The sequence below is a fragment of the Narcine bancroftii genome, chromosome 7 (genome assembly GCF_036971445.1).
Source record: "Narcine bancroftii isolate sNarBan1 chromosome 7, sNarBan1.hap1, whole genome shotgun sequence".
Lineage (NCBI taxonomy): Eukaryota > Metazoa > Chordata > Chondrichthyes > Torpediniformes > Narcinidae > Narcine > Narcine bancroftii.
Genome location: NC_091475.1, coordinates 181,735,536 through 181,759,578, shown reverse-complemented (window position 1 = coordinate 181,759,578; position 24,043 = coordinate 181,735,536). Strand labels below are relative to the sequence as shown.

Here is a 24,043-nt window from a genome sequence, read left to right as displayed (position 1 = left end):
GCCCGCTGCGCAGCTCAGACGGCAAAGTCCTCCTCAGCGACAAGATCTCCATCCTCAACCGATGGTCAGAACACTTCCAATCACTTTTCAGTGCCAACCGCTCAGTCCAAGATTCCGCCCTGCTCCAGCTCCCTCAACAGCGCCTAAGGCTAGAGCTGGATGAGGTTCTCACCCTGGATGAGACATATAAGGCAATCGAACAACTGAAAAGTGGCAAAGCAGCAGGTATGGATGGAATCCCCCCAGAGGTCTGGAAGGCTGGCGGCAAAACTCTGCATGCCAAACTGCATGAGTTTTTCAAGCTTTGTTGGGACCAAGGTAAACTGCCTCAGGATCTTCGTGATGCCACCATCATCACCCTGTACAAAAACAAAGGCGAGAAATCAGACTGCTCAAACTACAGGGGAATCACGTTGCTCTCCATTGCAGGCAAAATCTTCGCTAGGATTCTACTAAATAGAATAATACCTAGTGTCGCCGAGAATATTCTCCCAGAATCACAGTGCGGCTTTCGCACAAACAGAGGAACTACTGACATGGTCTTTGCCCTCAGACAGCTCCAAGAAAAGTGCAGAGAACAAAACAAAGGACTCTACATCACCTTTGTTGACCTCACCAAAGCCTTCGACACCGTGAGCAGGAAAGGGCTTTGGCAAATACTAGAGCGCATCGGATGTCCCCCAAAGTTCCTCAACATGATTATCCAACTGCACGAAAACCAACAAGGTCGGGTCAGATACAGCAATGAGCTCTCTGAACCCTTCTCCATTAACAATGGCGTGAAGCAAGGCTGTGTTCTCGCACCAACCCTCTTTTCAATCTTCTTCAGCATGATGCTGAACCAAGCCATGAAAGACCCCAACAATGAAGACGCTGTTTACATCCGGTACCGCACGGATGGCAGTCTCTTCAATCTGAGGCGCCTGCAAGCTCACACCAAGACACAAGAGAAACTTGTCCGTGAACTACTCTTTGCAGACGATGCCGCTTCAGTTACCCATTCAGAGCCAGCTCTTCAGCGCTTGACGTCCTGCTTTGCGGAAACTGCCAAAATGTTTGGCCTGGAAGTCAGCCTGAAGAAAACTGAGGTCCTCCATCAGCCAGCTCCCCACCATGACTACCAGCCCCCCCACATCTCCATCGGGCACACAAAACTCAAAACGGTCAACCAGTTCACCTATCTCGGCTGCTCCATTTCATCAGATGCAAGGATCGACAATGAGATAGACAACAGACTCGCCAAGGCAAATAGCGCCTTTGGAAGACTACACAAAAGAGTCTGGAAAAACAACCAACTGAAAAACCTCACAAAGATAAGCGTATACAGAGCCGTTGTCATACCCACACTCCTGTTCGGCTCCGAATCATGGGTCCTCTACCGGCACCACCTACGACTCCTAGAACGCTTCCACCAGCGTTGTCTCCGCTCCATCCTCAACATCCATTGGAGCGCTTTCATCCCTAACGTCGAAGTACTCGAGATGGCAGAGGTCGACAGCATCGAGTCCACGCTGCTGAAGATCCAGCTGCGCTGGATGGGTCACGTCTCCAGAATGGAGGACCATCGCCTTCCCAAGATCGTGTTATATGGCGAGCTCTCCACTGGCCACCGTGACAGAGGTGCACCAAAGAAAAGGTACAAGGACTGCCTAAAGAAATCTCTTGGTGCCTGCCACATTGACCACCGCCAGTGGGCTGATAACGCCTCAAACCGTGCATCTTGGCGCCTCACAGTTTGGCGGGCAGCAGCCTCCTTTGAAGAAGACCGCAGAGCCCACCTCACTGACAAAAGGCAAAGGAGGAAAAACCCAACACCCAACCCCAACCAACCAATTTTCCCCTGCAACCGCTGCAACCGTGTCTGCCTGTCCCGCATCGGACTTGTCAGCAACAAACGAGCCTGCAGCTGACGTGGACTTTTTACCCCCTCCATAAATCTTCGTCCGCGAAGCCAAGCCAAAGAAAAGAATCTTGTAAAAGTTTTTTCCTTTGCACATCCCAAGCCATAACAGAATCTTCCATTTTATTAACTGTACCTTTATATTTTTCTACTTCATAACATGCAAACTTTCACACGTGCAGTTGATCCTGTGATGTCTGCAGTTCAATCATCTTTTTCTGGACTCCAGCACCATCTTCCTGGAAAGTTGGAGCTGGAGTCACATGAATCCTTGCTGTCGCAGCATGGGTTGTTTTGGGAGGAAGAGGAATTTAAACCCGAGGTTCCATTTTTAAGGTAGGCCCAACTTCTTCATTTGTACTAACCTCTTTAGTAATTTTTTTCTTAGTTGCTTGAATCTTTCTTTATCTTGTAGCCATTATGTATCGATTAATGAATACATCTCAAAGCTTTTAAATTTAAGAAAGAGTTTTAAAAATTATTTTTAGTCAGTTTTGATTAATTCTGCCAGGCGAGGTGTATTTTCACCAACCCATTCCATCATGCCTCATCCACCCCCCTCTCCCCACAGCCTTTTGTTCTCAAGTGACTGACTCCATCTCCCTTCTTGTCTAAACTTTCCCAGAAATACCAAAAACTTGATGGATAAAAATATCATCAGGCCACTTTTCATTGATTATTAGTACAGCTCAGCCTTCAATACGATTATCCCCTCAGTACTGGTCAGCAAGATTCAAAGCCTGGGCCTTTGTACCTCCCCATGTAATAGGATCCTCAACTTCCTCATTAGAAGACCAGTTAGTGTGGATCAGTAGCAATATCTCCTCCTCAATGACAATCAACACAAGTCCACCTCAAGGATGCGTGCTTGGCCCATTGCTCTACTCTCTCTACACTCATAACTGTGAAGTTAAGCACAATTCAAATACCATGTACAATTTACCAATGACAACACATTTGTTAGTAGAATCACAGGCACCGATGAGGAACCGTGCAGGAGTGAGATAGTTGAGTAGTGTCACAACAACAACCTTGCACTCAACATTAGCAAAACTAAGGAAATGATTGTGGACTTCAGTAAGGGGAAATCAGAACACAAATCGGGCACCATCAAGGGGTCAGCAGTAGAGAGTGAAAAGAACTTCACATTGCTAAGTGTCAACAAATTTGAAGATTTATCCTGGGGCCATCTTGTTGATCCAATCATGAAGAAAGTTCACCAGCGGACATATTTCATTAGGAGTTTAAGAAGATTTGGTATGTCACCAGTGACTGAATATGTTATATTTTATATTGTGTATAGATATGTTTTTGGAAGATAGATTGTGGGGTTTTCGTTAGGTTACAAACAGATTCAAACACTTCAAAACAGATCTTATTTTAAAATACAAGAGTTATGCATAAGGTGGTGCCTACAAGTCTGCAAAGACAATAGACTGTGCTGGAAATTTTCACAACGAGGTGCAAATGGAAGAGCCCATCTCAGGAAACTGATAAGATCTCTCATGAATTGATTTTGGGAGTCAGCAAGCTGTTTTGGTGAAGTGTGTTGCTTTAGGAGGGCCATGTGGTTTAGGAAGCAGAGAGTCAAATAGGTTTTTCTTTGTGTGTGTGTGAGAGAGAGAGAGAGAGACTGCTGGGTTTCTGCAGTGGCTTTTGGAAGGCCCATTTTGAAGATGGATTGTGAGTTCTTAGTTCAGCCTGGTCAAAGCCCTTGTGGTCCATACAAGAGGTGATGGCTGGCTGTATAATATTTCACTTGAAATAAGGGAAACAAAAAGGAACTGTGGTGATTTGAAAGACAGAGGTCATCATCTGGAAAACTCTGATGGGGCAAGTTTCCTTGGCAAGACATTGAAGTGGCTGATCAGAAGGAATAAATTTGTGTGTGTCCAGTAAGCAACAAATCTCTCTCGGAAAATCAACAAGAACCTTCCTGAGCGCTAACCATTTACCTTTCAAGCACCAAAGCCTGGTGAAGATTCATAAATGTTAAATTCTGTGCAGAGTATAAGAATTGCCCGATACTGGTGAACTTGGAGAAATGGGAAATGAGATTGGACTGTGAATCAAAGAACTTTTCTGAATTTATACACACATTACATAAACGTGTGCTTCGAATTAGAAGGGAGTTAAGTTAACTGTAATAAGTTAAAATTTGATCCTGTTTTTATGTTTAATTAAAAGTAACTTTTGTTTAAGTAACCATTTGTCTTGTGAATTTCTATTTCTGCTGGGTTTTGGGGTCCTCTGGACCCATAACACACCACAGACGTGCAAATTTCTACAGATGTACCGTGGAGAGCATTCTGACAGGTTACATCACAGTTTGGTCTGGAGGTGCCAATGCATAGGACAATAAAAAGCTACAGAGGGTTGTGAACTCGTCCAGTGCCATTATGGACATCTTTAAGAGGCAGAGTCTCAAGAATGCAACCTCTGTCACCAAGGACGATCAGCACCCAGGCTGTACCCTTTTCTCTTCCACCATAATGAAGGAGCTACAGGACCCTGAAGACACACACCAACATTAGAAAAACAGCTTCTTCTCTTCTACCATCAGATTTCTGAACAATGAACCCATAGACACTATCTCACTTTTTTCTCTTTTTGGACTAATTATTTATTTTTAAATACTGTATTTACAGAACCATAATTTTGCACCTGTTATGCATAATAATATTGCCAAAAAACAAATTTTGTGACATATGGTCATGACAATAACCCTGATTCTGATTCTATATGTGATGGAAGCAAGTCCTTTCTGCTTAAATCATCCACATTGACTATGTTGTCTGTCTGAGCTTGTCTCATTTGACTTTATTTGGCCATATCCCTCTAAATCTTTCCCATTCACGTACCTCTCTAAATATCTTTTAAACTCAATTATACCTACATCCATAGCTTCCACAGATCACTGGTCCCATATATCATCACAATGTGTTAAAAAGTTGCCTTTTAAATCCCTCCCTCTCATCTTAAACCTATGCCCCTCAGTTTTAGACTTTTCTACCCTGGGAAAAAGATTAGGATCACGTCCTTCATAATTTTGTATACGTCCAGTCACCCTTCAGCCTCCTACATTTTCCAGATTCTCCTGATAACTCAAGCCAGCCACTTACAGTAACAACCTTCTAAATACTTTTGATATCGTTTCCAGCTCAATTATATTGTCCCTATATAGCTTGGCCATCACTCTGAAGTTACATTTAGTTCAATTTTGGATTTTGAATTTGAGATTATGAAAATACTGTCTGACTTCATTCCTGCCTGATCACAAACTCTGAAAGTTATCATCTTTAACTTTGCTTTTGGATTTCAGATTAATTTTCTTCTATAAGAGTAGTGTTTGCTTAAAATACTTGTTAAACTGCCAAGGGAACATGGTTTGTCTATCTAGAGGGTACAGATAAGGAAACCTTGAGATGTAATTGAAGATCACTATAAATATGGGTTATTTTGATGCATCAGTATTTGTAATTACAGGAAGAGAGCACATAAAGTTATTGATAGAGATTCAGGAACAGCATGCAAATGGTCTCAAATCTTGCCAGTGCTCAATGCATGTCAGACCAAAGGAACAAATTGCAGGAAGTACAATTACTAATATTTACTGTGTACATTATCTTGTATTAATTGAATTCTACAACTAAATTAAAATACATTTTTATTGAAATAACCATGTAAAGTCTTTAGAGATGTTACCTCTGGTTAATAATAGCAAGCAGCCTAAGCTTCTGGGATAAAATATTGGAAAACCAAAAATATGGCAGGCCAGCAAATAAAGTAATGCTGTTGGATGCCTATGTGAAATTGTTATTGCCTGGTTAGAAAAAAGGTACAGCAATGATGGGATCAAGTTAACTGTAAACATTGTATATTAATACCATTAATGTCATTTTTATCCTTATAAATATTTTGTTTAAAATAGTTTGGCATAATATGTAGGTCTACTAGTGGAATAAGCATTCAAGATTTTCATTTTGCATCTAATAATTTACATTATACTTCACCTGAACAGAACTTTTTAGTTGAAGGTACTTTTCTCGCAGATGCCTATCCTTTGGATTTGTAGAAAAGTTTGAAAGATCTCCAGCTAACAGCATAGGAATACCCATGTAGCTCTCAGATGTCCATTTCAAGTTGCTTGCAACAATTAAGGCACCTGGCATGACAATATCTTCCACAGCCCGCTGTTTAAAACTGGCATAAAATTTTATGGCCACTAAATCCTTATTTTCATCAGCCAAATAAACAGTTGAAGGTCCATCTATGGTTTAAAATAGATAAATTAGTCTTCCTTTCTGGAACCATACAATGAAAGACATAGCAACATCAATGAATTGCAATGAAGAATAAACCGCTTTACAATGTACATCCTAGAAAACTTAAAAGTTCAACTATTGCCAAATGACTTTTGAACACCCTCAGAGCTGAATCATTACGTCTTTGCTAATCACTTCCAACATATCAGGGATTAGAGGTCAATCCTGACCTTGGGTACTATTTCTAGTAAGTTTGCATGTTCTCTCCACGGTCATGTGGGTTTCCTTTTGGTGCTCTGGATTCTTTCCACATCCCTACAATACACTGGCTATTGCAAATTACACCTTATGGCAAGTTAAGAGCAAAAAAATATATATAAGGAGTCGATGGACTAGGTGAGGAAGAATAAGTCGCTGAGGCACTAAGGAGAAAGGGTAAATAGGGACTAATAGCAAAGCTCCAAAGAGGCATACATAAAGTGGCTTCCTTCCATATTACTATGATCATATTACAAGGGCCAGTATTTAAATTTAAAGACATGGGTAGCTTCGGTATCTTCATTTCCAGTAGAAACTTGATTGTACTAAAAAAAATTACCGCCTTGGGATCGACAACCATGGCCAGTTTTGAATCTAAAAAGTTTAGAAAACGATACATCTCAAATTTTACAATTATCAAAATATATCACATGTGGCTTTTTGATAATTAATATGAATTGTGCTAAGGGTGGGCTTTTTATAACAACAGAAAATGTTGGAAACATACAGCAGATCAGGCATTTGCAGAAAGCAAATAGATTAAAATATTCAGCACACAAATGAAACATTAATTATTTATCTTTTGACTGTTCCTGCACGACTTGGAGTGTTTTCAACATTTTCTGTTTTTATTTCTTATTTGTACATCTGTATTTTTAAAATGTTCTACTTACCAACTATCCAATACTAACAAAACACTTCATCAAATGATGGCAGAAAACCAATGAGCAACATCAAGATTTACAAACTAAACATTGGCACTAAGCACAGGTTTATTATGAACATATTTTATTTTATAATACTAACTTTATAACTTTCTTTATCCTTGGCTATTGTCCAAGCAGCAAAGCTAAACCTTTAATTCTCTGTCAGTTGGAAATTTATAAATTGCAGAAACACCTATTAATTATTTATCCTTGTAACCTATTGTGAAGGGGCTTAATTGTAAGGTTTAATCATTTACAATATTAACACCTAGGGAAAAAAAACATTTATTGTGTGAAATAAATGACATTGAGCCTATACCCATTAGAGGTCCATATTTCAAATCCCAGAACATACATATATATATTTTTTTTAATGAGTACCTGCTTTCCCCACAATGTGGATCACATATCCTGCTAGGTCCACTTCTTTGTAGGCAGCTTTGAATAATGGATCACAGAGCATGGCATATGTTATAGCTTGCCTAGACTGGTAGAGTTGATTTAATACTTTGGGAGATGGCTAAAAGAGGAAAAAAATACACCGTTGAATCTCTGTTCTGCCACCAAGAATAGATGTTTGGTCCCTTCAGTATCCAAGTGGCACCAAAATGAATTTTAATTTCTCCTGTTCTACTCAGAATCCCAGCCCAATTACCAAGCAACTTTCAAGTCCAAAATATGTTTTTATCTGCCTTCAAGTTGCCAAGGCTTCCTTTTGAGCATTCTTAAATCTGTGATCTCTTGCACTAAAAGGACAAGGGAATTTCCCCTCCAATGTTATATACTATTTTGACTAGTGGTTGTCCATAGCCGTTCCTTCATGATTGCTGGGCCAAGATCTTATCAATTCTGTGCAACTACATTTACTATAGTTACTCAAGAAGTTCAAAGGTCTTCTTACCACTACTTTCCCAGGAGATGGAGATAAGTATTAAATGCTGCAATACACAAACATGCTGGAGGAACTCAGCAGGTCACACAGCATCCATAGGAAGTGTTTGTTATTACATTGAATAACCAAACCACACAAAGTGGCAACCTCTGACAAATGCATTCAACAATACAATGTATAATGGGAGCCCCTGGAAATGATGCCCGCTACCAGCCAAGCTCCATTTCTTTATAACTAGTGTGCTTTGTGGGGCCTTGCGCATATGCAATAGCACCATGGTGAGTACATGGCTGTAGCGGGTGTAACTAGTAGGATCGGCTGTCTACATCCTTTTTCTTGGGCAACCCCTTTCATATACCACAATCCACGTAGGTGTCGTACATTACAATAGATATAGTTCAGCAGTGAACAGTCAGCCCAGTTTAATCCTGATATTTTGGGTTGGGCTTACAAGTGCGCCCAAAGCGCGTTATGTAGTTGGTGGATGTGGATACTTGGGGTGCTTCTGCTTGAAAGGATGTGCCATCCTTGGTCTCAGGGTTGCGGCCATTTGTTTCATAGGTTGTTACTGAGGGAGTTCCGCCTACCCCGAGTTCATGTTCCAAATCCTGGTTTATAGTCTCATCAGGAATGGCTTGGGATGGGGGTGGCTGGTTTGTAGTTTCATCAGGAATGGTTCAGGATGGGGGGGGGGGGGGGGGGTGGCTCCCTTATAGGTAGGATGTGTCTACAGTTTCTCTGATACACTCTTCCTTCTGATTTTACCAGGTATGATCTGGACTCCTAGCAGCTCCTTTCAACTATGCCCAAACAGTCGTAGCCCTGTATTGTCTGCATCCTTATGACTTGCCCTTCTGCTAATGTCATGAGCGGCCAGCTGCTTCTATCATACCATCTTTTCTCTGTTAGCCTCCTGTTCAGCAGTTGGGATTTAATTTCTTGTGGATTCTTTAGCTGAGGCACCAAGAATCTCCTTGCCACTGGCAGAGTTGTCCGTGTCTGCCTGGAATATGAGTTGTTGTGCCAGAGAGCCCAATATGGCATCACCAGGGATGTTCCTTAGGTTTAGCAACACATCTGTATTTTCCCTGTTGGACTTTGCCATGAATTGCTTTGCACTCTTCACCACTCTTTCAGCCAACCCATTTAACTGTGGGTACTCTGGGCTGCTAGTGATGTGGTTGAAATCCCATGATGTTGCAAAGTGTCTGAATTTTGCACTGGTGCACTGGGTGCCATTGTCCAATAGCAGAGTGTGGGGTGCCCCATGCCCTGAAAAGTGTCTCTTTAACTTGATAATGACTGCTGTCAAGGTGACGTCGGGTAAAAGCTTTATCTCAAATCATCCAGAGTATGAATTGACAAGAGCCAAATACTGTTGACTGCGCCATTCGAAGACGTCTGTTGCCACGGAGGTCCGGCTGCAGCAGCTCTTTCTGTTGGTGCAGCCTAGTGCTGTTGCACACCGAGCAAGCTTGTACCTCCTGGTCTATGTTCTTGGTCATTCCTGGCCAAAAAACTATACAGGTACACAATCTTTTATCCAGACATCTAAAATCCGGAAAGCTCTAAAATCCGGCAAGTGGGGACTGGCAGTCGGGGGAGGTGGCCGAGGGACCAGCGGTTGGACGAGACGGCCGAGGGACCGCGGCCGGGGGAGACTGCCGGGTGGCTGAATGACCAGCAGTCGGGGAAGGCGGCCGGAGGTGACGTCTGGGCAGCCGAGGGACCATGATCGGGGGAGACGGCCGAGCGAATGGGATTGAGGGAGGCAGCCGGGAGGCCAAAGGACCGCGGTTGGGAGAGACAGCCGAGGGATCGCGGTCGGGGGAGGCAATCGTGGGAGACTGCCAGGCGGCCAAGGGACCAGCGGTCGAGGGGGAGACAGCTGAGGGACAGTGGTTGGGGGAGGCAGCCAAGGGACCAGCAGTTGGGGGACACATCCAGGTGGCCTAGGGACCAGCGGCCAAGGGAGGTGGCCGAGGGACCGCGGTTGGGGGAGACAGCAGCACAATTTTGGTGGGCTTTCCAAAATCCGGAAAAATCTGAAATTTGGAACACACCCCAAGGGTTCCAGATAAAGGATTGTGTATCTGTATCTCTAGCCCTGTGTTTGGTTGCTTCTGCCACTGGGCGTCCTCTGTGCAGGATGTTGACATATGATGTTTTGCAGTAAACTTGGAACTACTGCTCTCAGGCCTTTCATTATAATTCCGTCATCGATGAGTAATTCGCCCAGTGGTGAAGAGTGCGAAGCAATTCATGGCAAAGTCCAACAGGGAAAATACAGATGTGTTGCTAAACCTAAGGAACATCCCTGGTGATGCCACTTCAGGTGGTAGGCTGCGCTGCTTGTTGAGCCAGCCGCCCTTGATAAAAATGCTCAAGGTCCTCAATGTTGTATCTTCAGCTGTGTGCTGTCCAAGTTCCTCCAACCGGGAGGAGGAGATGTGCATTACTGTCATTATATCAAATGTGTCCTCTTCTTCAGCTTGTTGGATCGTGCATTTCCTGGAAGCATGAGATTAGCACATTGGCTAAGTGCATTTCTTTTCTGTAATTGTAAACTAAAATCATGTTGTATTTCTGAAGCCTGAGCGTCATTCTCTGCAATCGTGCAAGGGCTGCAAGGATTGGTTTTTCAGAATTGTGACCAGAGGTAAGTGGTCAGTCTCTATGGTCACTGGTCTGCCATAAATGTAGTTGTTGAATTTTGAGCAGGCGAAAATTACTGCCAACAACTCCTTTTCTATTTGGGCGTATCTGGTCTCCGTCGTGGTGAGTGACCTAGATGCGTAGGCCACTGGTTTTCCATCCTACAGGCATGCTGAACCCAGACTGTACTATGATGCATCACAAGTTAGCATGACTGGTCTTCGTACGTTGTAGTACGATAGAACAGGTGGGCAAGACATATGTCTTTTTAATGCGTGAAATGCGTTTTGTTGTTGCTCTTGACAGGAATAAAACACGTCTTTGTGCGTCAACTGCCTTAGAGGGGCAGTAATATTGTAGCACTGTCATGTTTGTCAGTACCGGCATTTCACTAATTGCTCTAGTTTTTGAAGGGTCCATCTTCAGGCCTTCTCCTGTGAAGACATGAACTACATAACTGACCTGGTTCAGCAGAAATCTGCACTTCCAGGGGTTGAGCTTAAGATTAACCTTCCAGGGTCTGTCAAGTATTTTTTTAAAATTTGCGTTGTGTTCTTCCAAGTCTTTGCCACCTACAAGTATGTCATCAACAATGATGGGACAGGGCTCATTTGTGGCAATAAGCCACATCTTGTATAAAGGGGGATGGTGCTATATTTCTTAGTGCCATAGAGGGAGTTCTATTATTAAATATATGTTTATGAATGGAGTTATATTGATTACATTGATGTTTTATTTTACTTTAGAGAATTGATTTAACATGGAATTTAAATTGGATGATGGAAGAGATATGAGATTCTTAATGGATACATGATTAATTAGGATTAATATTTAAAATATAAGATTTACAAATTTAAATATATTATACCTTGTTGCTTTATGTAATCTATATATTTTTTTCTTCTTCCTCCATTTCAAGTTTTTTTTGAGGGAGGAGGACTTGGGTTTTTTTTCTTAGGATCTTTGGGGGGATTGGGTGGGTTGGGGGGCTTCTTTTTGTCTATTTTCTTTTCAATTTGTAAAAGCCATGTATGACAAATTGTGAATGAAATGTATGTAATGTAAGTGATTGTATGGCAATCATAAATAATTTTTTTTAAATAATAAAAAAAAACAATGATAGCACAGGGATACCCAGTAAAGATTTGCTCTATTGATCTTTGAAATACTTCGCTGGCTGAATTGATTCCAAATGGCATTCGCAGGAATCTACATTGGCCGAAACTCATGCTGACTGTGGTCAGCAGTGCTGACATAGTAAAGTTTGATTTGCCAGAAGAATTCTTTGCTTCCAAAACCGATAAAACGGTCGCGTTGGTCATCTGAGCAGCAACTTCCTCCACAGTACACATTGGATGGTGTGGTCATTTTAAAGCTGTATTGAGGTCTCTCGAGTTGATGCACATCTGGATCTCCTGTCTATCTTTTATCTTAGCAGCCACCATGGAGGACACCCATTTTGTGGGCTCGAAGACTGGGGTAATCATGCCCAGGTCCTGCATCCTGTCAAGCTCGGCCTTAACCCTGTCCTTCACTGCTATTGGTATAAGGTGTGCCGGACGAACCACAGGCCTCACTTCTGGGTCAAGCGTATGGAGTATGTCACTGGCAGTTTTCCCAGTTCCTCTGTAAAAAGATCACTGTACTCAGAAAGGATTCTGTGCATCAGATCATCTTCGGTCAGATCTATCTGGTGTACCTCTCTGATGAACAAAACGAGATCTATGTCCATACTTGCGCTCAGTTCCAGCAGAGACGTCTTCTTGGACTATGAAAAAACTTAGTATGTGCAGCTGTCCTCGTATGCAGCACCGCAGTCACACTGTGCCGTTGGTTTTAATTTTGCTGCCCCGTATGCCACTAGACTTGTGGACTTCTGACTTCCTCAGTAAGTTGAACGTTCTTTGTGACATGACATTGCACTTGGCTGTAGTGTCAACTTTCATTTCTGCTGTTTTACCATTGATCTTCATTGTTACAAATGCTTTGTGATTCCTTGATTCTTGTTAGGTCTCCTGCCATCTCCAGAGTCAATCCATCAACATAATACTTATCATCCAAGTTAGTTAATTATCCTTCTGTGTCTGGGTCTCGCTCTGCAGCATCTGCTAAAATGGTTCTATTTCCGGCAGGCTCTGCACTGCTGGCTGAACACCAGGCACATCTCTCATCTTGTTACCTGTTCACGGCCACAGTACAGGATGAGATTGTAGCAGGGCTTGGTTGGTTTTGATTTCTTCTGGCTTTCAGCCACTGCCTGTTTCCAGGTCCCACCTGGACTCTGTCTATGCTCGTGCCTTGCTGCTACAGTGGGGGGGGCCTAGCTTTCTGCTGTTCTCTTCCATGGTTTCTAAGCCATACACGTAGGAATGGCTGTCTACAGGAAGTAAAGGGTATCTAATGTTCTGACTCAGTTCAAAGCCAGGGTCCTTAGTCAGGTACAAGAAAAAAACAGGCAGGTGCCTGAATGAAAAGATGGAAAAAAGCAGGGAGGAGATGAAAGGAGGGAGGAAGGGGCAGGGGGAGGAGCACAGTCTAATAGATAAAAGGTCATAGTTAGATACAGGTGGGATAGTAAAGAGAAAAAAGTAGAGAAGCGATAGGGGAAGTGAGTGACTCTCTGATAGAAGGGAGGGGCTGGTGAGCTGAGGAGACAAGGATAGGGAGAGATCAGTTTTTTAATTGTTATGACAATAAAACAGGGTTATTAATAACTTTGTGTTTTGCATTTTAATGACATTGAAATTTCTTCATACAACATCCTCACATTCCAGCAAAACATTAAAGCAAATATAAAAATATAATTGCATTACCTGTAGCTGTTGGTATCTAGTTTTCTTTGTCGCAGTCAACTGCAGATCAGTATGACAAGGCCAACCCTTGCATGGTGCAGCAGATAGATAACACATCCAATATCTTCCTCCCTCTTTTAGGAGGGAATGTAATTCAGGAATTGGGCGCCAGATATTTAACATATAAACTATTTGGGAGAAACAAAAATATGGCAGTGTTTGTTCAACAGAAATTCAAATCTTGTCAAAATGCAGGCTTTGGTGAAGACTAGATTTCTGTAAGGAGAGTGAGCAACACCAAGGTATTTATTTTTCCTTTTACTGCTTCCAAAGCAAGCCAAAACTTAAGTTTTTAGTTATGGTAGGTGAGATCAAACCTGTATCACCCCTCCTCCTGCACAATGTGGGAACTGAGAGAGGCTGATTACTACGTGAATAGGAAGTGTAGCCAGATGCCGCTCCTTATAGATCGCTGCTCATGGATTCACTTTCGAGCATCTGCAACGCTGAAAATGATGTTGGTAGAACATTAGATGGGTTGGTCACAGCACAGATTACGGCATATGGAAAGAAATGGGTGACTAAAAGGCAGATCAGCAGTCTTCTTTGGCTTGGCTTCGCGGACGAAGATTTATGGAAGGGGTAAAAGTCCACGTCAGCTGCAGGCTCGTTTGTGGCTGACAAGTCCGATGCGGGACAGGCAGACACGGTTGCAGGGGAAAATTGGTTGGTTGGGGTTGGGTGTTGGGTTTTTCCTCCTTTGCCTTTTGTCAGTGAGGTGGGCTCTGCGGTCTTCTTCAAAGGAGGTTGCTGCCCACCGAACTGTGAGGCGCCAAGATGCAAGGTTTGAGGCAATATCAGCCCACTGGCGGTGGTCAATGTGGCAGGCACCAAGAGATTTCTTTAGGCAGTCCTTGTACCTCTTCCTTGGTGCACCTCTGTCACGGTGGCCAGTGGAGAGCTCGCCATATAACACGATCTTGGGAAGGCGATGGTCCTCCATTCTGGAGACGTGACCCACCCAGCGCAGCTGGATCTTCAGCAGCGTGGACTCGATGCTGTCGACCTCTGCCATCTCGAGTACTTCGACGTTAGGGATGAAAGCGCTCCAATGAATGTTGAGGATGGAGCGGAGACAACGCTGGTGGAAGCGTTCTAGGAGCCGTAGGTGATGCCGGTAGAGGACCCATGATTCGGAGCCGAACAGGAGTGTGGGTATGACAACGGCTCTGTATACGCTTATCTTTGTGAGGTTTTTCAGTTGGTTGTTTTTCCAGACTCTTTTGTGTAGTCTTCCAAAGGCACTATTTGCCTTGGCGAGTCTGTTGTCTATCTCGTTGTCGATCCTTGCATCTGATGAAATAGTGCAGCCGAGATAGGTAAACTGGTTGACCATTTTGAGTTTTGAATCTCCCTCCAAAACAAATACAATGCTTTGGACACAGTTAGAGGAAACAGTTCACTAGGGGAAAGCAGCAGTAGCAAAATTCATGGTGCCATGGGTGGCTCTGTTACACAAGAGGGGAAGAAAATGCAGAGCTACAGTGGTAGGGAATTCCATTGTAAGGGGAAAAGACAGGAGTCTCTGTGGCCACAGAAGGGACTATCAATTGGTGGCTGTGCACTGTGCTGTTGATGAATTTCAGTAGGATGCCAAATTAGCTATCAGTCCATTGTTAAATAAATGTCATCCCTTCTGACCAAAGTTAATATTTGGTTAAGAATATCTACAAATTATTAGCTAGCATTTTGACACATCATAAAAACCATACTTTAAGTGTATTTTCTTATAAAAGGCATTCAATGGTGTTAAAATAGCCTTTTTCTGATGCTAATTCAAGTGTTTAATATTTGATTATCCTTACCATAAATACATTAATGCTAATATTGAACACTCACCAGCATTACTGTCCTGGCTTTTGTAGTCCATAATAGATATTTTCCACAAAGGAACAACGTTTCTTTTTACAAAACTGTCATCAACTTGAGCGTTCTCTAATGCTTTTTTGAATTCAGCCTCAATCTGGTTCTGTTCTTGTTCCTTCAACAATAGTTGGTACTTACTCAGAGCTTTTATCTGCTGTTCAGTCAAACAAATCTGCAATGTCAAACGTAATATACATACATCTGTGTATTTATATACACATGCACACATTATTCAAAGCAGAATCAAAATCACAGCATTCGAGACAGAGCAAGAATTACATGGACCTAGAGAAAGAGCCACACCTGTTGAAAAATATTCTCAATGCAAGAAAGAAATTGTTGAGCCAACACCCAAGCATATCATTGCTTCAAAATAATGGATGTCAGTTCAGACTTAAGATGCTGAGAATCAGAACTCAAGTTCTAACAAAACCAAGGTTGTGTTCATCATAATATTTGGAATTCACATCCCAAAAAACTGAAAACAAACCAAGCTGCACCAAATTCCACAACTTCAAACAATCTGCCAGATTTTTGTCTCTCCACTTGTTTAAATTCAGATTTTGTCCTTGCCAGTTTAATCCTTCCACAGACACACCTTTAGTATTCACTTGCCTTCAACAACGCACATCATGGGTCAAAGGGCTTGTACTGTACTGTGATGTTCTATGCAAGTGCCTGACCTACAGCCATTTCAATTAACTTCATTTGATACGAAGATGCAGTTAATCAGAATCAGATTTATTGTCATGAGCATGCGTCATGGAATTTGTTTTGTGGCAGCAGTATTGTGTGCAAAACAAGGTGCAAAATTACTACTGTATAAATTACAATTCTGCAAATGCAAGATTTAAAAAAAACTTGTGAAAGAAAGGAGAAAAAGTGAGGTTGTGCCCATAGGTTCATGAAATCCAATGGCAGAGGGGAAGAAGCTGTTTTTGTAATGTTGAGTACATGTCCTCAGGCTCCTGTATCTCCTTCCTTTTTTTTTATTAATTTTTTTATTTTTCACACCATAAATCACATTAGCCATGATATACACTATTTCTTTTTCACACATATACAGTGACTTTTTCTCCCCCCACCCCCTTTCCTCCCAAACCACCCCCCCACCCCCCCCTCTCATCCATTTTAGGTATACAATCTACGTTGCATTAAGCCAGTCAGACAATGTTGTCATTCAACAAAATTACACCAGAAATTCTACTGAGTCCATTCTTTTCTTTCCTTCTCCTTCCATCAACTTAGGTAATGTTTGTCCCCGGTAGGTTTTCGCTATTGTATTTAATGTAAGGCTCCTATACTTGTTCGAATATTTCATTATTATTTCTTAACCAATATGTTATTTTTTCTAATGGAATACATTTATTCATTTAAATTTGGTAGTTTCTTCCTTTTAATTTGGTTATGTATTCCATTAATATTTAAAGACATATAGTTCAGCGTAGCCCTTTTATATTTTGTTTATCTTCTCTTTCCGTTTTTCCATCATTACCTTTCCTCCTTTTCCATTTCTGTTTTCTTATTTTCAACTCTTTATAAGACAACATTCCTACAACATCCAACATTTTCCTTATTCTCCTATTTCTATCTTATTTATCCCCAATCTCCCCTTCACCTCCTGAGTTGTCCTTTATCCCTTGTCGGACAACCACATCTCCCCTCTCCATTTGGATTTGCGAATCCACTCGCAAGCGTCAACTGATTTTGCAGTGACCGCTATTTCCCCCCACCCCGCCTCCCCCAGAAAAGATTTCACTTTTCATATGTCACAAAGGTCACTCTTTTAATTCCCTCCTTATTCTCTCTATTCCATTACCTTCCCTTATTAATTCTTGTCTATACTATCTATATTTTCCTCTAAGTACAGATACATTCATGTATGCTCATTGTCTCTATTCACTCTTATACCTCTTTACCCGCATACATATCAATCGTGATCATTTTTACTCTCATTACCCGTCTTCATCCCTCAGTCTATTTTTGTCTTTACCCACATACATATCAATCGTGATCATTTTAACTCTCATTACCCGTCTTCCTCCCTCAGTCTATTTTTGTAATTGTTCTGCAAATTTTCGTGCTTCTTCTGGATCCGAGAATAGTCTGTTTTGTTGTCCTGGAATAAATATTTTCAATACCGCTGGATGCATTAGTATAAATTTATACCCTTTCTTCCATAAAATCGCCTTTGCTGTATTGAACTCTTTTCTCTTCTTTAGGAGTTCAAAACTTATATCTGGATAAATGAAGATTTTTTGCCCTTTATACTCCAGTGGTTTGTTGCCCTCTCTTACTTTTTCCATTGTCTTCTCCAGTACCTTTTCTCTTGTAGTATATCTTAGGAATTTTACTACAATAGATCTTGGTTTTTGTTGTGGTTGTGGTTTAGAGGCCAATACTCTATGTGCCCTTTCTATTTCCAATTCTTGCTGTAGTTCTGGACATCCTAGGGTCTTAGGGATCCACTCTTTTATAAACTCCCTCATATTCTTGCCTTCTTCATCTTCCTTAAGGCCCACTATCTTTATGTTATTTCTTCTGTTATGGTTTTCCATTGTATCTATTTTTTGAGCTAGTAGTTCTTGTGTCTCTTTAGTTTTTTTATTAGATTTCTCCAATTTCTTTTTTAAGTCTTCTACCTCCATTTCTGCTGCTACTGCCCGCTCTTCCATCTTGTCCATTTTTTTTCCCATTTCTGTTAAGGTCATCTCCATTTTATTTATTTTCTCTTCTGTGTTGTTTATTCTTTTTCTTAAATCCTTAAATTCCTGTGTTTGCCATTCTTTAAATGACTCCATGTATCCTTTAATAAGAGCAAGTATATCCTTTACCTTGCCTTTCTTTTCTTCTTCTATTTCACCATACTCTTCCTCTTCTTCTTCCTCTGGGTTGACCATCTGTTGTTTCTTTGTTGCCCTTTCCTCCTCTTCTTTCTTGTTTCTATTGTCTTCTGTGGTCTCTTCTTGCTGCAGGTGTTCTGCAGCTGTCGTTGCCAGCTGTGGAGATCGACTCCCCAGCTGGTCCCCCCTCCCGTCGGTGTGTTTTTTTTCATGCGCGGTTGCGCACTTTTACTCGGCTCTGCGAGCCATTTTTGTAGTCCATTATTTACCGACCTGAGGGAGCGGGTCTCTCTCTCCGCAGCGGGCCTCTTCGGACAGGTAAGGCCTTCTCCTTTTTCCTCCTTTGTCTTCTCTTCCTCTCTTCTTACCGTTGCTTTCGATTTTTCTTTTTTTGTCGCCATCTTCTTTCCACCTTTATACTCACTTTTCTGTAACTTTTATTTCTGTGCCTTTGTGTTTTCTCTTGTTTTTCCCGACTTTTCTGGAGAGGGCTGGAGTTCACCGTCCGGCCACTACTCCATCACGTGACTCCTCTCCCTGTATCTCCTTCCTGATGGTAGCAGTGAGAAAGGGGCACAGCCTGGGTGGTGAGGATCGTTGATGATAGAAGCTGCCTCTTAAAGATGTCCTTAATGGGGGAAAAGATTAACATGATGGCCTAGCTTACAACCTTCTGTTCCCTGTTACTGTCCTGTACATTGGTATCTCCACATCAGACAGTGATGCAACCTGTCAGAATGCTCTCCGCTGTACACCTGTAGAAATTTGCAAGTCTTTGGTGACATACCATATCTTCTCAAACTCCTAATGAAACATAGCTGCTAGCATGTCTTCTTCGTGATTGCATCAACATGATATTCCCATCTTCAGAAATGCTGACACCCAGGAATTTGAAGTTTCTTTTCCACTGCTGACCCCTCGAGGAGGACTGGTTTGTGTTCTCCTGGCTTCCCCTTCCTGAAGTCCACCATCAATTATTTTGTTTTACCGACGTAGATTTTGTTTGACACCTCTCAACTATCTGATCTCACTCATACACTTCCTCATTACCATCTGTGATTCTGCAAACAACCGCAGGATTATCAGCAAATTTGGAGATGACATTTGAACTGTACTGAGCCACACAGTCACTGGTGTAGAGAGACTAGAGCAGTGAGCTAAGTATGCATCCTTGAGGTGCTCCTGTATTACCAATCTGCACTAATTGTGGTCTTCCAATGAGGACGTCAAAAATCCATTTCCAGAGGGAGGTGGAGGCCTTGGTTTTGAAGCTTGCCAACCAGTACTGAGCAGATCATGATGTTGAAAGTTGAGCTATAATCAATGAAAATCAACTTGATGTAGGTATTGCTGTTGTCCAGGTGATCCAGGCTGAGTGTTATAGCCAGTGACATTGCATTTGCTGAGGACGATTGTGGCAATAGGCAAATTGCATGAGGTCCAGGTCTTTTCTTAATTCTGGCTGGTTTATTTCATTTCAAATGCACTCTACAGTTATGTGATTTATATTGGAAAGACTTCATCTCTCCCTCAATAGATGCTTAATGATAAGTCCTTGTTCGTCATGGCACATATCAATTACTTAAAACAAACTATCGGAGGAACTCAACACACGTCAGCCAACATTTTAGAGCAGTCAACATTGTGGGTTAAAACCCTGTTTCAGGTCTAGAACTGGTTTTTTGACCCAAAACATTGACTGAGCACTTCTCTCCCTGAGTTCCTGCAGTGGTTGATTTGCTTGATTCCACATCTGCAGCCTTTGTCTTTATATGAATCACAATCTTGTATATAGGAGACATGTTTTAAAAAAAAATTGCAAGTGGCTTCAAAATTCCATCATGAATTGCTTTGAGCTACTGGTAATGGACTGCATCAATATGATCATACCTCAGAAGCTGGTGAAAAAAAACATCCTGACTGGAACTCAACAGCTGTCTGCAAAAGTAGATCTTGAATTTCTGACCAAAAGACATTTAGTTTGGGTTGGCATCACGCTGAGCACTGGCAAACCTTAGGGCTGTGTGCTCAGCCCACTGCTGACTCATGACTGGACTGTCAGATTCAGTTCAAACAGATTCATCAGGTTAGCAGAAGCTAGCCTCAATGGCAACAATGATGAATTGGCTTACAGAGAGGAGGTTGGGAGAACAGGAACCAGTTCCTCAATGTGGATAAATCACTGAAAATGATTGTGGACTTTAGATGGATGAATGTCAATCATTCTCCACTATACATCAATGGCTCCATAGTGGAGAACAGAGAGCATAAAGTTTTCCTGATACAACCTATCCTTGACCCACAATACCTCCTCATTAGACAGGGAGGTGCAGCAGCTCCTACACGTCTGAAGGAGGTTGAGGAAGAGCAAGGCTACCAGCCCCCATCTCAACAAGATTTTGCAGGAGCACAACTGAGATATCCTGTGGCTACATCAGTGTATGTTATGGTAGCTGCAAAGCATCGGGTAGAAGTCAATACAGAGGATTATTAAAACAACCGAGAAGATCACTAGGGACTCCCTTTCCGCTATTGTCAATATTCACCAGCAGCGTTGCTTAAATAAGTCTCAAAGAATTATTGAGGATCCCTACCATCCATCATACAGAATCTTTAACCTATTGCCATCAGAAAGGAGGTACAGGGCATCAAAATCAGGACTGTCTGGCTGGTAAATAGCTTCTGTGAGGTTGATGAACAGTATCATGAAACTTTGGGTCTCTTATAAATGACATGAGTAAATATTCTGAAACATTTATGCACATTTTATATATTTTTTGCATGCATGTGATTATTGTGTTGTGTATTACATCTGTATGTGTATTCTCTGGACCATATTTGGTTGCATATGTACAGTCAGATGTTAATAAACTTGATAACTGACCATGTTATTGTCAGTTACTGAGATATAGACTTAAATCAACTAGACAAAGCTTTGGAATGTAGGTGAGGAAGTAAAATCAGAAACCTTGCAAACACTCAGCAGGTTAGGCAGTTCTACGCAGAGAAAATATAGGAATATTTCTACATTTCTATCCAAAACACGACAGCCTGGGACTCACTGCTCAAAAAGTTGATGATTGCAAACATTTTCATCATATTTATGATACGGCATTCAAACGATCAGAAATGGACTATGAAAACTGGAAAGCAGCTTCCTCCATATACAAATAATGAAATTGGTAAAGTGCACACATTTTTACCTCAACAGATAATGGATCTGAAGAATTCTGTATTGCTTCATACAACTCTCTTCCATCCTGAAGCATTGTGACTTGTTGTTCACTTAATTTCTGCATTTTGTGTTCCTCTTTTTCCTTCTTGTCAACTTTTTTTTTAAAAAGCAAGATTTTTTCAATTAATACTGTTAACTTTATTTTTACACTTTAAACCACCACACCTTGCCACACAGCAAATCATAGTAATTTGTTAGCTTTAATATTCCTCTTTGCTTCTGTATTTAATTGCAAAATTTTTCTTTGCAAATAATTTTTTCCTTTATTTTACAGAAGAGAGTTGTCCAAATCAAGGTTTCTACCTTTGACTCAGACTCACCAGGCTGAAGGGGAGACTTTTCCTGATACTTTCATAATGCAGGACACAGTCCCCAATATAGCTAAGGCGTACATATCTTCTCGATCTTTATTCTGTATCCTTTTCTTCTAGATACATCTCGTGCCTATCCACAATATATAACAATATTACACACTCTTAATGACCATGCTCTTCCCTTTTTCTTTATCTCATCTCTGCAGCCTATCAAAAAAATACTAAGCTTTCATCCCACTGCTCTGATGGGCACACTACAATAGAGGACAAGACACTAAATCAGATTTTTTTTAAAAAAATTAAACATACAGCATGGTAACAGGCCCTTTCAGCCCACAAGACCATGCCCCCAATTACATCTACAACCCCAGTATGTTTATTTGGAATGGTGGGAGGAAACCAGAGCTCTGGGGAAAACTGATAGACATGGGGAGGGCGTAGAAAATTCCTAGACAGTTCAGGATTTGAATACCAGTCCCGATCACTGGCACCGTAACAGTGTTGCATTAACCACTATGCTAGCCATACCACTTACTATGATACTGGTACCACGGAGGCTGAACGGATTAGATTAGAAGTGCATCAGCAATAGCCAGAGCAGTTCATTCAATGTCGTAAGGAAAAATCTAGGGCAGTTCCTATGAAGAGTCATTATTGTCCTGGAGACACAAATGAGGACTACAGTGCAAGATCATTCACAGGAAGCCTCATATGGCTGAACCTCAATATGCACATTTTCTGATCAATTTGGAAAACGTAACTATATCAAGGTGAATGGAAGAATTCACCTCCAAACTATCACAGGACACAATGTAAACCCAGCAGTAGGTTTCTGATCTTGAAATGATGAACACCTATCGGGCCAGTCAATACTGATATTCCCCTGGAGTATCAGCTGATGGGAGTTGATGTCTGCTTTCAAGGATATGCAGGCTGAGACAATCAAAAATCTTTGTGGCCTGCAGATTCTTAAGATTGCTCCAGAACTCTGCTCAACTTAAGCTGCAAAATGACTATAAGAACTATGTGATGCAAACCAGCTATAAACTTGTGTCACTTCAAACAGAGTTGTCAAATGATGCTCTTCCCAGAGGACTATAGAGTGGATCCAGTGTTGATCCCAGAGTTGCATGTTGGACTGGGTCATTGTATGGCAATCGTTATAAAAGCTTTGTCCTCAGATGAGGACTACTTAAAACATATACAGGAGTTGAAGACAAGTGAGTGATGCAGAATTTCAGAGCTAGTGATCACCGGAGACCCAGGTTCAATCCCGACCTCAAGTGCTGTTTATGTGGAAATTACATGGTCTCCCTGGGAATGTATTTCCTCTAGATGCTCCGATTTTTTCTGACACCCCAAACTTGTGCTAATTGCCCATTTGTCTGCATTGTAACCAAGTGGTAGAATCTAGGGGTACATGTGGAGAATACAATGGGTTAGAATAGAATTAGTGTAAAAATGGATGCTTGCTGGTCATTCGGTTGGCTAAAATACCTAGTTCGAAACTGTATCACTATAACTCTCTGATTAAAAATACCCCATGTACGACTCATTTATTTAAACGGTAGCTTAAAAATGGACTTTCCAAAGAAACAAAGGCCATGTGAATTCTCCATTGGCAAGGATTTAGCCATGAGAAAATTATTATCATAGTTTCCTCGGTTAAACATAAAAGTACTATACTTTTCAAATTACTAAGAGCTTTTCATTCCAAAAAGAGAACCCAAAGTTTTCAAACAGCCCCAACTTCTTCAGAAAATATAATCTTCACATTTGTTTAGCATGATTATTTCTTTTGTGAAGGCAAAGTGACTTAAGTAGAGAGCATCAGTAAGCTCCCTAATATTTTAATTTTCAGCAAATTAGAATAGAGTGCAGACCCGTGATCTGGAGCCTTGGAAATTTTGAGTATCAGTGACCTAATCTCAATGGCCAGAAACATCCAACACAATTTGCTTGAGAAAATCAAGAGATCAAGCAGCATCAGTGAGAAAAAGAGAATATTTAGGATTTCAGCTCAAAACATTGACCATTCTTTTCCTCCCACTGATTCTGCTTAGCCTACAGAGTTCCTCCTGCAGATTGTGTTTGGCTTCAGATTTCTCCTTCTACATAGGTACATCTAGGACCTAATGCACTATTGAAAGATTTTTAGCTATCAGAAACTTTGCTCTTCAGAGAATTAGAGGTAGGAGTACAGCCCCCAGAAATGGTTAGTTAGGGAGTCAAGGCTAAAGACATGAGGTCTCTCTC

General features: G+C 41.4%; 2 protein-coding genes across 13 annotated transcripts in view; one reads left to right on the top strand and one right to left on the bottom strand.

The window, feature by feature from the left end:
* Positions 1–24,043, bottom strand: part of brca2 (BRCA2 DNA repair associated) — a 170,403-nt gene that overhangs the window by 18,043 nt on the left and 128,317 nt on the right. For all 10 annotated transcript variants that reach the window (XM_069891592.1, XM_069891595.1, XM_069891600.1 and 7 more), the window contains 5 exons: positions 21,442–21,566; positions 15,369–15,567; positions 13,491–13,657; positions 7,512–7,650; positions 5,914–6,170 (listed from right to left, as the gene is read on the bottom strand). In XM_069891592.1, the coding sequence (XP_069747693.1) occupies positions 5,914–6,170; positions 7,512–7,650; positions 13,491–13,657; positions 15,369–15,567; positions 21,442–21,566 (887 nt within the window). The remainder of the gene's footprint in view (positions 1–5,913; positions 6,171–7,511; positions 7,651–13,490; positions 13,658–15,368; positions 15,568–21,441; positions 21,567–24,043) is intronic.
* Positions 1–24,043, top strand: part of LOC138739474 (NEDD4-binding protein 2-like 1) — a 111,542-nt gene that overhangs the window by 56,309 nt on the left and 31,190 nt on the right. The gene's annotated exons all lie outside the window — the stretch shown is intronic.